General features: G+C 44.1%; 1 protein-coding gene across 1 annotated transcript in view; it reads right to left on the bottom strand.

Annotated features, from left to right (window-relative positions):
- Nucleotides 1-17,499, bottom strand: part of SIMC1 (SUMO interacting motifs containing 1) — a 36,083-nt gene extending 18,584 nt beyond the window's left edge. The window contains exons 1-2 of the mRNA XM_081092948.1: nucleotides 17,222-17,499; nucleotides 498-2,495 (exon numbers count right to left, since the gene is read on the bottom strand). Of these exons, the coding sequence (XP_080949074.1) occupies nucleotides 498-2,495; nucleotides 17,222-17,491 (2,268 nt within the window). The 5' untranslated portion in view covers nucleotides 17,492-17,499. The remainder of the gene's footprint in view (nucleotides 1-497; nucleotides 2,496-17,221) is intronic.
- Between the last annotated feature and the right edge of the window lie 226 nt (nucleotides 17,500-17,725).

Below are 17,725 nucleotides of genomic sequence, written 5' to 3'. Positions count from 1 at the left end.
ATTGATGTTTCTCTCTCTCTCCCCCTTCCTCTTTGAAATCAATAAAAATATATTTTAAAAAAAGAAATACATATTATTATTCCTACTTTATAGATTAAAAAACTGAGATTCAGAATATAAGCATTTGTCATACATTAAATGGTTTCACAAATAGTGGAAAGATAAAAATGTCAAGTTCATATTGGGCATGTTCTCTCATGCATGGATTCCTGCTAGCATACTAACCTTATTCTAGGTCTGTTCAGAGGGCATCTAAGCCCTAGGGGAAGATAGGTTAGCTCAGTGGTCGGCATTAGTCAACAGAGCCAAATATCAACAGTACAACGACTGAAATTTCTTTTGAGAGCCAAATTTTTTAAACTTAAACCATATAGGTAGGTACGTTGTTATTAACTTAATTAGGGTACTCCTAAGGCTTAGGAAGAGCCACACTCAAGGGGCCAAAGAGCCGCATGTGGCTCGCGAGCCGCAGTTTGCCGACCACAGGGTTAGCTCACCTCTCTTACGTCTTTATCGGGTATTAGTGTCTGGAAGAAGAGGTGATGCACCGGAGGTCGTAAGAAGTACTTCAGTCTATGCAGGCAGGGTCTGTGGTACAACACGCCTGGTGGTGTTCGTGCTTGTATGTGGGCAGACCCGGGGTTGGCAGGCTCTGACATTGCTATCTCCTTTCTGGCTGGAGTTTCTGGGACAGAGAGCCAGGGAATTTTCTCTAAGTAAGTTTTAGACTGTGGAGACTGTGGGCTGAGAGAGCAGCTTGGAGAAGACGGAGCTGAGACATCCATAGGAGTGTCATGGTTCTGTACATCATTTGGGGGAGAGTTAGGCCTGCTTCCTGGCAAGTGTGGCATGTCTCCAGGTGAACGCAGCACATCTGGTAAATGTGAGACTTCTCCAGTTGACTGTGGCACACCTCTTGGTGACTGTGGCACACCTCTTGGTGACTGGGGTGCAGCTCTTGGTGATGGTGGCACATCTCTAGGTGACTGTGGCACACCTCTTGGTGACCACGGTGCATCTCTTGGTATCTGTGGTGCATCTCTTGGTGATTGCGGTGCATAGCTTGGTGTCTTCGGTGCATCTCTTGGTGACCGCAGTACATCTCTTGGTGACCGTGGTGTACTTCTTGGTGACTGTGGTGTATCTCTTGGTGATCGCAGTGTATCTCTTGGTGACCGTGGTGCATCTCTTGGTGACTGTGGCACACCTCTTGGTGACTGCAGTATATCTCTTGGTGACTGCAGTATATCTCTTGGTGACTGTGGTATATCTCTTGGTGATTGCGGTGCATAGCTTGGTGTCTGTGGTGCATCTCTTGGTGACCGTGGAGCATCTCGCAATGACTGTGACATGTCTCCTGATGACTGTGGCATATCTGGTGGCTGTGCCTTGTCTCCCAGTAACTGTGGCATGTCTTGCAGGTGTGCCACATCTTGTGGATAGGATATGTTTTGAGGTGGGCCAGGTACACGTTGAGGTAGGCCCGGAGAGTCTTGAGACGGGCAGAGTGAGTCTTGAGATGGGCTTGGAGAGTGTTGAGGATGCCATGATGTGTTCTGAGGTCGGTTTGGTGAGTGTTGAGGATGCCATGATGTGTTCTGAGGTCGGCTTGGTGAGTGTTGAGGATGCCATGATGTATTTTGAGGTCGGCTTGGTGAGTGTTGAGGATGCCATGATGAGTCCTGAGGTGGGCATGGTAAATGTTGAGGATGCCATGAGTCCTGAGATGGGCATGGTAAGTGTTGAGGATGCCATGAGTCCTGAGATGGGCATGGTAAATGTTGAGGATGCCATGAGTCCTGAGGTGGGCTTGTCATATTTTGCTGAGGGCATGACATATACTGAGGGCATGGCATTTCTTGAGGCAGGTTAGGCAAAGCTTGTAGTTGGCACGGCACAGGTTGTGATGGGCACGACAAGGCTCGTGGTGGGCAGGAGGAGGCTCGTGGTGGACATGGCAAGGCTTGCAGTGGGCATGGCAAGGCTTGTGGTGGGCAAGGTACATCTTGCTGTGGGCATGGCAAGGGCACCCTGTGATTGCTGCTGTGACCATTATTGCTTATTGGAGAGAGGGAGTGAACATCTGAAGATAGCTCTAGGCCTGCCAAGAAGCTAAAGTCATCTTTGAATGCAGTTGAGCTACAGTTCGGCTGTGCTGGATAAACAGAGTCCCCACTGATGGATGCAGGGGGTTGGGAGCCTTCAAATGTGGCTTCCTCCAAAAGGTCCAAATCCACAGGGTCGCTGTTAATGATTCTCCGTGCTGCAGGCCAAGAGCTTCTGTCTACCCGCCCTTCCATCGCCTCTTTGCTGGAGAGGCTGGCACATGTTTGAAGATTGGTTGACTCCTTCTGGGAAGGAGCAACGGGTTCTAGAGTCAAGTCAAGAGTGGCAATAGGTCTGCTTTCTTCCTCAGCTCTTGTCAGGTCAATCACACAGATTGCATTGCGATCCTTTGGCCTTGGTCTGGTTTCTCTGGTTAAGTCAATGAAGTCCTGTCAAAGGATTGTGAGAAGACAAAGGGTCAAGTAGATAGTCTCAGCTTGATCTAAGAAGATAAACCTTAGCCTTTAAAGACAAGCTGCAGAAAAAGAGGCTCTAATATAAAAGACTCTACTGTGTGCTAAGAACACGTTGAGTGCTTTCACATGCCTTTAATTTTCACAATGACCCTATGAGGGAAGCATGATCGCCTCCATTGTGCAGAGAGGAAACTGTGGTTCAGAGACAGGAGGTCACTTACCTGAGGGTTATACAGCTAACTAGCAGAGACAAACACGCAAACCCTAACATAGAGAGGGTTTGAAAAATTAAAACAATACAAAAGGTGGAAGGTAAACACTTTCTTTCTGAGCCCAGTCACACTCCCTAGGAAACAATCACTCTTACCTACTTCTTGTGTTCAGATGACTCTTTTTTTTTTTTTTAATATATTTTATTGATTTTTCACAGAGAGGAAGGGAGAGAGATAGAGAGTTAGAAACATCGATGAGAGAGAAACATCGATCAGCTGCCTCCTGCACATCTCCCACTGGGGATATGCCCGCAACCCAGGTACATGCCCTTGACCGGAATCGAACCTGGGACCTTTCAGTCCGCAGGCCGACGCTCCATCCACTGAGCCAAACCAGTTTCGGCCAGATGACTCTTAAAAAACAAATTCTACAAAACTTAGAGAAACAGATATTAAGTTATTTATCCTATTCAAGATCATTGTAAAAAGGCACATAAGCTTCCTGCTTCATTTTGCAAACCTCGCATAATGCAATAAAATGCAATCAAAAGCAAAGAAAAATTGAAAGGTGCTCCTTATTTGCCTTGGATGTTCCTAGTTTATGTCTGTTGTCCTAGGGCAATTATTATCAGCACTCCCTTTCACTCTCAAAAGTGTATCGGTGTGTATAATAAATAATGTCATCCTAATTACTAACCAGTCTCACTCATGAATAGAAATGCCAATATCCTCTCTAAAATATTAGCAAATCAACTGCAGTATTTTTTTTAAAAGAGTTCCATTTCTCATCATAAGGACTAACTAGATCAGCCGTGGGCAAATTACGGCCCGCGGGCCGGATCCGGCCAGTTTGAAATGAATAAAACTAAAAAAAAAAAAAAGACCGCACCCTTTTATGTAATGATGTTTACTTTGAATTTATATTAGTTCACACAAACACTCCATCCATGCTTTTGTTCCGGCCCTCCGGTCCAGTTGAAGAACCCATTGTGGCCCTCGAGTCAAAAAGTTTGCCCACCCCTGAACTAGATACTTTGATAAACCAATCCAATAAAAGCTAGAATTAATATATAAATGTAAAAACATGGGAGAAGATATAACAAGGAAAAACCAACCAAAAGAAAGCCAGTGTAGCTATATTAATATCAGATAAAATAGACTTCAACGAAAAGATACGATTTAAAAACTATATACCTCATAACATAGTTTTCATAAAGCAAAACCAGATAAAAGTAAAAGGAGAAAAAGAATATCCAGTCATTGTGAGAAATTTTCACAAATCTTTTTTGGTCAATTATGAAAATAAAAAATTACTAAGTATATAAAAACTTGAACATATTTAACAAGCTTTTGCTCAGGTAAAACAATTATCCCCAACCAAATGAAATATTTACAAAAATTAACCATATACTAGTAGTCAAAATACATCTTAGTCAATGCCAAAAGATTGATAATACTCAGGCCAAAATACTATTAGGTTAAAAATCAATACAAAAAAAAAATAACTAGGGAAAACTCCACACAACTGCAAATTTAGAAGTATGACCACATAACGTATAGATCAAAGAAGAAATCATAGAAATTAGAAAAACTTTAGAACTAAACAATAACAAAAATGAGACATGCAGCAATTTAGAAGAAAATTTAGAGACTCAGACACTTAACTAGAAAAGAAGAATGAAAGGAAATTAATGTGCTACATACACATCTTTAGACAACAGAAAAAGAACAGAACAGGCCCAAAGAAAGCAGAAATGAACAAAAGAACAAACACAGCAGAGAAGAGCAATGTCAAAGGTTTGTTCTTTTAAAAGATTATTAATAGTCCTGGCCAGTGGCTCAGTTAGTTGGAGCATCGTCCCATACACCAGAAGGTTTGCAGGTTCGATTCCTGGTCAGGGCGTGTACAGGAGGCAACAGATAGATGTTTCTCTCTCACACATCGATGTATCTCTCTCTTTCTCCCCCCCACCCCCACCCCTTCCTTTTTCTCTAAAATCAATTTTAAAATCCTCGGGTGAGGATTAAAAATAATAATAATAATAATAAAAGTCCAGCCCTAGTTGGATTAGTTGCTTGTAGCGTCCGTCTGTAAAACAAACATTTGGGAGTTGGATTCCTGGTCGGCCTCCTTCCCCAACCCCCCCAAATAAGTAAGACTTTTTTTTAAAAAAATATTTTATTGATTTTTTTACAGAGAGGAAGGGAGAAGGATAGAGAGCCAGAAACATCGATGAGAGAGAAACATCGATCAGCCGCCACCCGCATACCCCCCCACTGGGGATGTGCCCGCAGCCAAGGCGCATGCCCCTGACCAGACTCGAACCCGGGACCCCTCAGTCCGCAGGCCGACACTCTATCCACTGAGCCAAACCGGTCAGGGCAATAAGTAAGACTTTTAATATTGTCAGACATCTGATAAGAAAATTAAGGAAACAAAGAGAAAGCACAAGTAACCAACATCAAGAATGAAAAGGGACAAAATTATAGATGTTTTCAAGGTAAAAAAAGATGAAAAAAAAGAGAGAAGATATTACGAATAACTTTGTCAAAAACACTTGGGAACTTAGATGAAATAGATAAATTCTGGGAAAATAAAGCTTAGCAAAATTGACTTAAGAAACTGGGTGCTGGTATATGGGAGATCGTTACATGATTTGCTCCATTTTTCCATGTTTGAAATTTTCCGTAATAAAAAGATACTTTAAAATTGACTCAAGAATATAAAGTCAAAATAGTCCTTTAACTATAAACCAAATCAATAAATTTTTTTTCCTTCCAAAAAATGCCAGACCCAGGTGACTTTAAAAAGAGAATTCTCACACTGATGTTTCTCTCTCTCTATCTCTCCCCCTCTCTTCTACTCTCTCTAAAAATCAATAGAGCCCTAGCTGGTTTGACTCTGTGGACTGAAGGGTCCCAGGTTCAATTCTAGTCAGGGGTACATGCTTGGTTTGTGGGCTTGATCCCCAGTGTGGAGCATGCAGGAGGCTGCCAATCAGCAATTCTCTCTCATCACTGATGTTTGTATCTCTCTCTCTCCCTCTTCCTTCCTCTCTGAAATCAATGAAAATATACTTAAACTAGAGGCCTGGTGCATGGATTCGTGCACCAGTGGGGTCCCTCGGCCTAGCCTGTGCCCTCTCTCAATCCAGGACCCCTCAGGGGATGTTGGCCTGCTGGTTTTGGGCCTCTAGTATGCATATAAGATCTTTGGTTAATCTCTTCCCGCCCTCCCCACTCTCCCCTTCCCTCTGAGATTCATCAGTCTGTTCCATGTTTCCATGCCTGTGTGTTGAGCGTCTGCCCCATGGTGGTCAGTACACATCATAGTTACCGATGAATGGTTGAACGGTCGAACAGTCGCTTAGGCATATATATATATATATATATATATATATATATATATATATATATATGTATATAGAATAGATAAATAAAAAATCAATGGAAAAATAAACAAAATGTTTAGTAGAATACACCTGGGCCAGGTGCTTTATGATACTGAAGGTTATTATGACTAAATTTCTTTGATATAGGTCTATTCAGATTGTCCATTCATAGGATTATTAAAACAAAACATTTAAAATTTAAAAAGTATTGGTTCTCCTCTAATTAATCTATAAATCTATACAAAATTCCAATGGATCCCACAAAGAATAACAGTATGTCCATAACAGTGGCATATATTAAAATTATAAATACACATTAGACTTTAATTCCAAAATTCCACTGTAAGAAACTATCCTACAGACATATTTTTATGAAGAGTTCATCACATCATAATCTAAAACATAAAAGAAAAATTCAATTCAATGAGAGACTGATTAGTTTTTTTATTTTTATTTTTTTAAATATATTTTATTGAGTTTTTACAGAGAGGAAGGGAGAGAGATAGTTAGAAACATCGATGAGAGAGAAACATCGACCAGCTGCCTCCTGCACACTCCCCACCGGGGATGCGCCCGCAACCAAGGTACATGCCCTTGACCGGAATCGAACCTGGGACCTTTCAGTCCGCAGGCCGACGCTCTATCCACTGAGCCAAACCGGTTTCGGCTGATTAGTTTTTTTAATCCTATATAATAAAAGCATAGTATGCAAATTGTCCCCTCAACCAGGAGTTCAGCAGGGAGTTTGACCAGGGGGTGGGGCAAGCCAGGGGAAGGGAGGGAGTACACTGGCTGGTGGCAGTGGCTGCGGCAGCAGGTGACGGGGGAAGGGAGGGAGTAGACTGGGCCTCTAGTATTAGATAAGATGCAGCTAATAAAATATGCATGGAGTGAATATTTGTGCCAGGCACCATGTTATGCACTGGGAATACCATTGTGAGCAAAATGGACAATAGTAGGAATGATACTGATATTTTTTATAAATTATTATTATTTAGTTTTTAATTGACTTCAGCAAGGAAGGGAGACAGGCAGAAACATCAATGACAAGAGAGAACCATTGGTCAGCTGTCTCCTGCATGCCCCACACTGGGGATCGAGCTTGCAACCTGGGCATGTGCTCTGACCAGGAATCGAACTGTGACCTCCCAGTACAAAGGTCGACACTCAACCACTGAGCCACACCGGCCAGGCCTAATATTTTTTAAATGACAAAAATATATTAAATGGTTTTTAAAAAGTACGATTCCATTGGGAAAAAATTAGACACATATATTTTTATGTACATATACAAAAAAGTTCTGGAACAATACACAAAAACTGTTAGTTATCTTGGGAGAGTGGGAATGAACAGAGGTGGTTCTTACTGATGTCCTGAATTTTTTCCTGTTTATAATTTTTATAATTTAAAATGGGTAAATTTTTTTTCAAAATATATGATTGTGTACTTTAAAGAAAAAACCTAGAGAATCCTTGGAGGGTACAGAACTTCCTTTTGGAGTAAAGAAAAATTTATTAAAGTGATAATGGTGGTGGTTGCACAACTCAGGGAATTTTATCTGGTATGGAATTATCTATATATATGTAAAAGGCTAATATGCTAAGTGTCTGTCCAGTAATGATGTCATGTAGCAAAACCTGGCTTCCTCTCCCTAGCGACTAACCTCCTTTCAGTTTCTTCAGTCCAGGAACATGACTTGATTTATAGCCAGGTGCAAACATTTTACACTTTAACCAAATGTCTGTGATGCGTTTTCCCATGCCTCATCCTATTCGATCCTCACAGAAGTCCTGCAGTAGGTAGATAGGAGACTCAGTGGAATTCTATTTTCTTTTCATTAGCTGGAAAATGGAGATTTAGAAAGCTTAGAAACTTGACCCAACCGAAAAAAAGTAAAAAATGGTGGACACTGACAATGACTTCAGGTTTTCTCACTGCACAGAATATAGTCAACACTGCTGCAGTTAAATAGTTTACCCTTTGTTCTCCCTGTGTGATCTACAATAATAATCTGCTTCATGTTGATATTGATTGCTGTGTTGCTGACAATTACCTGAAAGAGTAGTTGGGGTGCTTCCCTGGGCTGAAAAAACTTTAGCTAAATCAGAAAGCAGGTCTAATTAAGCAAGTTTATTCTATATATAGAAAAGGCTAAGTTGACTCATGCATGTGCAATACATATAAAGCTCTCACTGGCACCAATCACATGCATGTTTCTATCTGTCATTGTTGATCATTAATTTGATTGACATTTCCATTATAGAGAAAGGGAGAATAGCGATATTAAAATATTTCTTCTAATTAATTTCCTTTCAATGTGCATGAATCCATGCACCGGGCCACTAGTATCTTAATAAAGCTATTAAGCTGTTAATGGAAGATGAGGAAGTCATTTTCAGCCTTAAGGGAAACTGACCTTGATTTAAACTCCAAATTATTTTGACATCTGATGTTTTAAATTCAAAATGTAGGTGAATTTTGCTTTCTACTCATGACATATCCATATTTTAATTCCAAAAAGTCTTTATAAAAAAAATTAGCCTGGTGCTTGCTTTGGCAGCACATATACTAAAATTGGAACAGTACAGAGATTAGCTTGGTCCCTGTGCAAGGATGACATGAAAATTCATGAAGCGTTCCATCGCCTTGGGTGGGCACTGGTGTCCTCATATTGGGCTTGGAGGTCATTCCAGAGACCCACTCTGGGCGTGTGCCCAGGCTCTCTGTGACGCCCACCTGATCTTTAAAAAAAAATGTTAGCCTGGGATAGATTCCGTGTTTATCCCTTGGCTCTCTCATCACAGAGAGTATTTTAACATAATCCTATATAATAAAAGCCTAATATGCAAACAGACTGAATGGCAGAATGACCGGTTGCTATGACGCCCACTGACCACCAGGGGGCAGACACTCAATGCAGGAGCTGCCCCCAGCCCACAGGCCCCAGGCCAGCCAAGGAGGGTGCCAGCAGGGGCCCCCTGGTCGCCCTGCAGATTTTGGCCCTAATCGTAGGCCAGGCCTAGGGGCCCTACCCTTGCACAAATTTTGTGCATCGAGCCTCTAGTGTGTGTATATATATATATATATATATATATATATATATATATATATAGGCTAATATGCAAAGTGTCCCCTTGGGATTTTGACTGGGAGTTTGATCACTCACTATGTGCGCTGACCACCCAGGGGGCAGTGTGGAATGAAGGAAGGCTCTGGCTGGCAGCCGGCAGGTGGGGAAGGAAGGCCCCAGCCAGCAGCTGGAAGGCCCCAATCGGCCCTGATCACCGGCCAGGCCTGGGGACCCTACCTGTGCATGAATTTCGTGCACCGGGCCTCTAGTTATAACATAACTTATCAGAAAGGATTTCTTAGAATACTAACAATAAGAATTCAGTTTCTCCTTAAATAAATAGTTACTGAGCACCCACTCTATTTAAGGCATAAGCTAGTTGCTGGGGATATTGGGGATATGGCTGCGTACAGCAGTGAACTTACTATTTCAGGGAAGAGTGATTTTTTTTTAAGTGATTTTTTAAAAATATATTTTAAATAAATGACAGGGTTTTAAAAAAGTAATTTTTAAATTAAAAAACCCTGGTCTGTCTATTCTTATAAAAACACACATTTAAAAAACCAGAATTATAGTTCTGGGTGGCTCAGTTGATTGGAGTGTCATCCTGTACACCAAAAGGTTGTGGGTTCAATTCCCAGTCAGGGCACATACCTAGGTTTTGGGTTCAACTGGTTGGGGCCCATATGGGAGGCAACCAATCGCTGTTTCTCTCTCACATTAATTTTCTCTCTCTCCCCTTTCCTCTCTCTCTAAAATCAATAAAAACATATTCTCAGGTGAGGATTAAAAAAAAAATTGTATTTTGCAACTTGCATTCTCCCCCTCAACCATTTCTAGCATCCCTAGAGGATGTTCCCTTGGAAACCTGGTGAGAGGTTCACAAATTTACCCCAGGATATTGAGATTGAGACTACTGGTCTCAATCTTACTCTCCCTGGGAAGCTTCCTCAGTTTCCCCCAATAGAGATAATAACAGTATTTACCTCGTGGCGCTATAGTGAAGATTACATGAGTTTAGTCCACTCAAAGCACGTAACAAGGTGTGAGGCATGAATGCCACCTATAGTGGGGGTGATGCTCATCCGGATAACGTGTTCAACCCTATGTGACACGTAGTCATTCAGGATCAAAACACTAGTTCCTTGATAAGAAAGACCTGGACCCAAACAAAGTCTGATTGCCAAGAATAAAACCTCATAAAATGAGTTATACTGCCCTGGTAGGTTTGGCTAGTCAGCCTGCAGACTGAAGGGTCCCGGGTTCGATTCTGGTCAAGGACACATGCCCAGGTTGTGGGCTCAATCCCCAGTAGGGGGCGTGCAGGAGGCAGCTGATCAATGATTCTCTCTCATCATTGTTGTTTTTATCTCCCTCCCTCTCCCTTCTTCTCTGAAATCAATAAAAATATATTTTTTAAATTGAGTTATTCTATGCTTCTAATTAGGAAGACAATGTTATAAAGATATTAATTCTTTAATTAGCTTACAAATCTAATGTAGTGATTTTGAATTGGTGGCAGCTTTGTCCTCCAGGGGACATCTGGCAATGTCTAAAGACATTCTTGGTGGTCACAAGTGGGGGGCTGCTACTGCGTCGAGTTGTAGAGACCAAAGATGCTGCTAAAATCCCACAGGACATGTGACAGCCTGCCCCAACAAAGAATTATTGGCCCAAGAAACCCTAATCTATTTCAATCCTTGACAAAATGATTCTAAAGTTCATTTGGAGGAATAAGTGGGCACAATAGCCAAGAAATCTTGGGGGTGGAGGGGGAGAGAAAGGAAGGACAGATAATTGCTCTCCCAGATACCAAAAATATTATCAAACCACAAAAATAAATAAAATTTTAAAACCCACAAAAGTGTGGCTCAGTGGTTGAACACTGACCTATGAACCAGGAGGTCATAGTTCAATTCTGTCAGGACACAAGCCCAGACTGCCGGCTCTATCCCCAGTGGGGCATGCAGGAAGCAGCTGATCAATGATTCTCTCTCATCATTGATGTTTCTCTCCCCACCTCCCCCGCTTCCTCTGTGATAGCAATAAAAATATATTTTTAAAAAATTGTTCCTGGATAACTGATTAACATCATACTTGATTAACAACATACACTCTAATATCCAGAATGTTCTCCCTATACATCTACAATCAGGATGCATTTTATAGTTATTGTGTAAATTTTGTGTGTAGTTCCTTTTTTCCTGAAAAGCTATTCTTAAATTGGCAAGTCTTCCATTCAGTGCTCTCTTAGAAATAAGGCAATATAGTCTATGTTAAACGTTAGGCATACTTCATGCCATATAAAACATTTCAGATGAATAAAGGACTAAGCATTAAAAAGAGATGGCAAAATAACAGGAAAATAATCAGGACAGGAAAGATTTTTCTAAACATAAAGCAAAGAAAAAAGATGTACAAATACATAAACACAAATGTTATGCTTTATTAAGTAAAATACCACACACTATAGATTTCTAAATTGAGTGTAATCCCAATTTAAAAGTAAAAATTATTCAGAAGTTGACAAAATGATTTATCTTTTGAAAGAATAAATATGCAAAGCTCGACAGAAAAATTCTAAAAAAGAAGAGTAATGAAATGTTTCTTCTACTTTTTATTAAAACAGCATGTAAAAAGGCCAGAATACAAAGTCCACAATGGACACAAAAATATGTAAAACTTTACCATTTAGTAAAGGTAATATTTCAAGCCACTGGGTAAAAGGTTGGATAATTCAATAAATGATGAGGAGACAACTAACCATCTAGAAGAAAAGTATTAGATTACCATTTTATCCCTTTTTTTAAACTAATTCCAGGTAGATTAATGAAGTAATTAAATGTGAAGAATATTTTTATATCCTTAAGAGTGAGGAACGCCTTTCTAAGCATAACAACAAAGACAGAAATCAAATAATAGAAAAGAGTGACAGAACTGACTACACAAAAATTTGTAACTGTTGTGCCTGGCCAGAGTGACTCCGTTGGTTGAGCATCATCCTGTGCAACGAAAGGTTGCCGATTTGATTCCCACTCAGGGTTTGATTGGCAGTCAGGGCACAAACCTGGGTTGCGGGCTTGATCCCTGGTTGAGGCACGTATGGAAGGCAACCAGTCAATGTTTCTCTCTCACATCGATGTCTTTCTTTCCCTCCCTCTCTCTAAGCATGTCCTCGGGTGAGGATTGAAAAAATATATATATATATATAACTCCTGTACAGATAATCAAAAGTTGTGGGGAAAATGTTAACATGTATGACACAAAGGGCTGTTATTATTAGTTTTTTAGTACAAATTACCACAAACTGGCTGGCTTAAAACAATAGTAATTTATCCTCTCAGTTCTGGAAGTTTAGAAGCCCAAAATCAAGGTGTGTGCAAGGGCAAGCTCTCTTAAAGGCTCATTGGAGAATCTGTTCCATGCCTTTCTTTTAGCTTCTGGTGTTGTCAGCAGTCCTTAATGTGCAGCTACTGCATAACTCCCATCTTTGCTTCCATCATCACAAGATGTTCTTCCTCTGACTTCACACGGTGATAAAGGGGAACCACCCTACTCCATATGCCTTTATCTTCACTGATTACATCTGTAATGACCCTATTTCCAAATAAGGCCACATTCTGTAGTGAGAAGTTAGGACTTCAACTGGGGAGGACCCAGTTCAACCCATAATGAATCTAATATGTACGTAATATTTACACCCCAACAGGCCAGGAAAAGGCAACCTGCTTGAGCATACTCTCTGACCTCTAGCCTCACTAGCTGTTCTTTCACCCCTGGCCTTCACCTGGGCGCAGTACTGTGGTCGTAGGCCAAGGGCGCCCTGGATATTCTTCTTGTGGCCTCTGAGCCTAGATGATCACATCCAAATCACTATAATCTATGTGACGTGCTAATGACAACAAATTTGTGTCCCTAGTGAGGACTTCCTCCCTGTCCTATAAACTCAGTACAAACATCACACCTGGCATCTCCAGTTGGCAAACCCACAGGTGTCTTGAAACCTTCAAAAGAGTAGGTCAAACGCTCAACCACTGAGCCACACCAGCCGGGCTCCAAGCCTTTATTTTTGCTGCACCCTTTGCGCCTACCTTATTCCCCTAGAGGCAAACTCCGGATAGCGAGCCACATGCGGCTCTTTGGCCCCTTGAGTGTGGCTCTTCCTAAGCCTTAGGAGTACCCTAATTACGTTAATAACAATGTACCTATCTATATAGTTTAAGTTTAAAAAATTTGGCTCTCAAAAGAAATTTCAATCGTCGTACTGTTGATATTTGGCTCTGTTGACTAATGAGTTTAGCGACCACTCTCCTAGACCTTCTCATAACAAATCTGTTTTGTCATTATGGTCTCAGATCAATTATTAACTCTTCAGAGAGACATTCTTTGAAAACACAATCTGATGTACCCAATCCCACCCAAGTACTCTCTATTATATTGTTCACTTATTTGTGTATTGCTTGTCTTTCCCCTTGAGAACATACTTATTGAAAGAGTGAATCACAACCAAAGGAAAAAAATTAAAAATTAAAACCATGATAGCTCACAGAATCTGGGCCTCAAATCAGCAAAGATGAAAAGGCCTTATTTTTCTTCCTAACACTCTGTATATAACCCGATGTTACATTTGTGTAGTTGTTAGCTGGTTGTCTCTCAGACTACAAGGAAATCTCAATTGGTTCGTTCATTGCTGGGCCCTCTGCATTCAATAAATACTTACTGAATAAAATGACAATATCTAGGGGTGACTGGGCAGTGAAGGAAGGGGTATGATGAGACTATAATTGATGCACAATTTCTGTAGGAAATTCTGTAGGCAATATATGTCAAAAGCTCTCAAAGGAGGACATGCCTTTTGACTCAGCAATCTCACATCCAAGAGGCTCTTATCCGAAACAAAGAAATGATTATTTATGAGGGAATTCCTCACTGGGTTATTTATAATAGAGAAAATTTAGAAACAACCAGCATGATACCCATTAATAGATTACAAATATAATTATAAATCTGTACAATAAAATACATTAAAAATATTGGTAAAGACATGTATTTATTAATGTGGAAAGAGATAAAAGTACATAAATAGAAAAAGGCAAGCTACAAAAAACACACATATATAGCAAGACTTCATTTTTGCAAAAACAAATATTGGGGGATACATGGGTATGTACGAGTATACATGCACATTTACAGATCCAAGTTTGGAAAGACAAACATCAAAATGTTAACATTAAAAAAAAATGTTAACATTCATTACCTGTGGATAGTGAGATTAAGGGCAATTTAAAGTTTCTTCTTTACATACATTTCTAAATTTTTTTTGTAATAGGTCAACCAAAAATTAATCGACTATCTGTACATGTTCTGCGTGGAAAAGAAAAAGCAATAAAGATTATTAAAAACAAACTTCATCAACTTAGTGAAGCACTAAAGCCCAGGTGAAGCCCAGGAGTTCAAAATATTAACTACAGTATTGGAGATAGCTTTCTGATTTCCTGAATTTAAGCACGTTGCTTCCCCTCAGTCCATACTGTAAAAGAGAAAAAATAATTGTAAAACTTGTTCCTTTTATTTCATTCCTGCCAAGTGTGAGAAGGTCAGGACTGGCTGAGAAACAACAGAGAGTGTAGCAAAAGCTCTCATCTATGCTGGGCATTTTCCTTGCATTGCCTCACTGCAAATCTTCTCAGGGTTCTACCAGGAAGGTATTCATGTTCCCAAAAGCAAAAGCTGAGAGAGGTGACAGATCTGGCCAAAGCTCACACAGCTGAGGTCTCTCTGACCTCAGGGCCTTCAGGAAAAGTGAGATAAAGGCTCTTGAGGCTTTAAAACCTTGCAAGTCTCTCAATGCCCCTGGTCTTTTACAGGATTATCCGGTTATCCTTATCCGGTTATCCAACTGCCCTTATCTAATCGGCAAGAAAGATAAAAGGAGAAAAGCTTGGAGTTTTTAGAAAGCTGAAGTAAAAAATATCCAGAGAAGCAAGATTTAAATTGGGTAGAACTCTCCGGAACTGGACCTTCATTTCCCTTCAACTCCAAAGGCTCAAGATCAAAATGCTCTTGCCGGAGAGTGGACGCATGTGTGTGTGAAGAGTCACGACAGACACAACAGACGAGGGCAGTGACGGCGAACCTAGGACACACGTGTCAGAGGTGACACGCGAACTCATTTTTTTTGGTTGATTTTTCTTTGTGAAATGGCTTTTAAATATATAAAATAAATATCAAAAATATGTCTTTGTTTTACTATGGTTGCAAATATCAAAAAATTTCTCTATGTGACACGGCACCAGAGTTAAGTTAGGGTTTTTCAAAATGCTGACACGCCGAGCTCAGAAGGTTCGCCATCACTGGACTAGGGTAAGGTGCCACCTGTGTGCTCGAAGAAGGAAGCCGGACTAGGGTGAGGGAAGCGGGCAGGAAGGGCCAAGTCCAAGGGGCACTGAGACAGGGGCAGCAGGAAAGAGGGGGAACCAGGAGGGAGGGCGGCCGAGTGATTCTGCCGTATTTTCTTCCTCCCACCTCTTTCCGCCGTCACTCTTAGGTCTTCGGTGCTTTCTATACAGATGGCCACCAAATCTCTCCCTTCTGCCGGTTCTCCGGGACCGGTTTCTCTGGGCCGGCCACCGCCATGTACATTTCCCGGCTGCTCTTCGCGCCCAGCAGGTTCAGGCTGAATGCAGCACCGCGTCCACATCAAGCCTGCTCCCACTCTTGAACTCGCTCTCCCTTTCCTTCAATCATTATTTCACCCCCACCACCCCACCACCCCCCACCATCAAAAAAAAAAAATGCATTGTGGACCTATGATGCCCCGCTCACTGCCACAGTGCTGGGGACTTCCATTCACCTACCCAGGTGGCTCACTTCTCCCGTGAAACCCTCTTGTCTGTCCATCTCATCTGGAGTCTTTACTGAGATTTACGGCGAACCCCTCCGGCTTGAACCACGCAACATAGCACTGTACGTCCCTTCGTTTGGCACGCCATTCATTCTCCAGTGACCGTCACAGGGGGCTCGCGTGGAGGCCGAGGGGTCAAACTGGCTGCTGGGAAGGGGCATGAAGGCGCGGAGGCTAGAGCGGCCTGGAAGGGGTATTCGCGTGTGAAGAAAGGTGGTTTCCTTGCACGGCACATGGGGGACCCATAAGATAACAGGAGCGCGATCCTTCCTCTACCTTCGGGGTGAGCGGCGTCGGGAGGCGGCCCGAGGCCGACGACCTCGGATAGAAGCCTGTCCGCCGCCCCCGTGGGCACTCCGGAGCCACCTGTTGGCTCTGCCACCTCCTGGGAGCGGGGACCCGGACGGCGTGCTCTCTATTGTGTCCCCCTCCCCGAGAACACCTGGCCCGTGGGAGGGGGTCCAACAAGTCTCTGTGGAGGGTTCTAGAAAAGCAGGGGCCGCAGACGTCTCATTCACCTTCTCGGGACGAAGGACAAAGACTGAGGAGGCCGAGGGGGAAAGAAACCGGGCAGGTGTCCCCCCGGGTTCCTTCGGGCGCGGCGAACGTTTGCTAAGCGACAGGAGTCGCCCCCCGCACAGCTCCGACCCCGGCCCCTCGCGCGGCCGCCGGGCCTGCAGCGCCGCCCCATCGGCCCAGGCCCGACCGCCCGCCGCCCGCCGCCCGCCGCCCGCCGCCCGCCTCGGCTCCCGTGGCCGCCCCGCACATCTGCACCCACCAGCGGCCAAACAATCGCCCGCGCCCGCGGGCCGCCTCGCGGTCGGGGCAGCCCCGGGGCCCCACGCCCCCGCCCCCGCCCCCGCCGGCCGTGGGACGTCGCCCATGTGCTCGGCCGCCCCTCGCCAGCCCCCGGCCGCTCGGGCTTGAACTCGGAGCCGGGAGGCCAGGCCGCCCCCGTGCGGGCCCGCCGCGCTCCGCGGGGCCGGGAGGCGGCGAGGCGGGAAGCCCCTGCAGCTGTGCGGCGCCACCCGGCGGGCGGCGGGGACGCGGGGGCGCGGGGACCCAGGGCCGGGCGGACGGTCGCGGATCGGCGCGGCGGCCGCGGAGCGCGCTCACTCACCACGGTCCGGCGGGGCAGCGCGCCCGGGGTCCGGGACAGGGCCCGGCGGAGCCTCCGCGCCCGGCCCGAGCGGGTGCCCTCCGAGCTCTCGGAGCCGCTGTCGTCCGAGATCACGATGAAGTCCTCCATGGCTGCGGGCCCCGGCCGGGCCAGCGCGCGGGCGACCGGCGACCCAGGCGGCGGCGGCGGCGGCGACCCGGGCGACGGCGGCGAGGACTTCAGTTCCTGCTGCTGAGGAGACGGCAGCCGCGGCAGCGACAACCAGGCCATCACCCCGCGGCCCCGCCCCTTCCCGCCCAAGCCCCGCCCCTTCCCGCCCCTAACCACGCCCCTCCCCGCGTAGTCCGCTCCCAGCCCCGCCCCTCCTGGACCCGGTCCCCGAGGCCGCGGGCAGCGAGCAGCGGGCAGCCCCGGGCAGGGTCAAGGCCGTGGTCACCGTGCTCAGTGGTGGCACTCGTCCTCCCTGACCGAAGATAAGAAGAAAGGAAGGAAAGTCAAGTTGCA

This window comes from Myotis nattereri, assembly GCF_964212035.1.
Source record: "Myotis nattereri genome assembly, chromosome: 5".
Taxonomy (NCBI): Eukaryota; Metazoa; Chordata; class Mammalia; order Chiroptera; family Vespertilionidae; genus Myotis; species Myotis nattereri.
The sequence above is the reverse complement of the archived record's forward strand: the minus strand, read 5'-3'. Positions and strand labels throughout refer to the sequence as shown.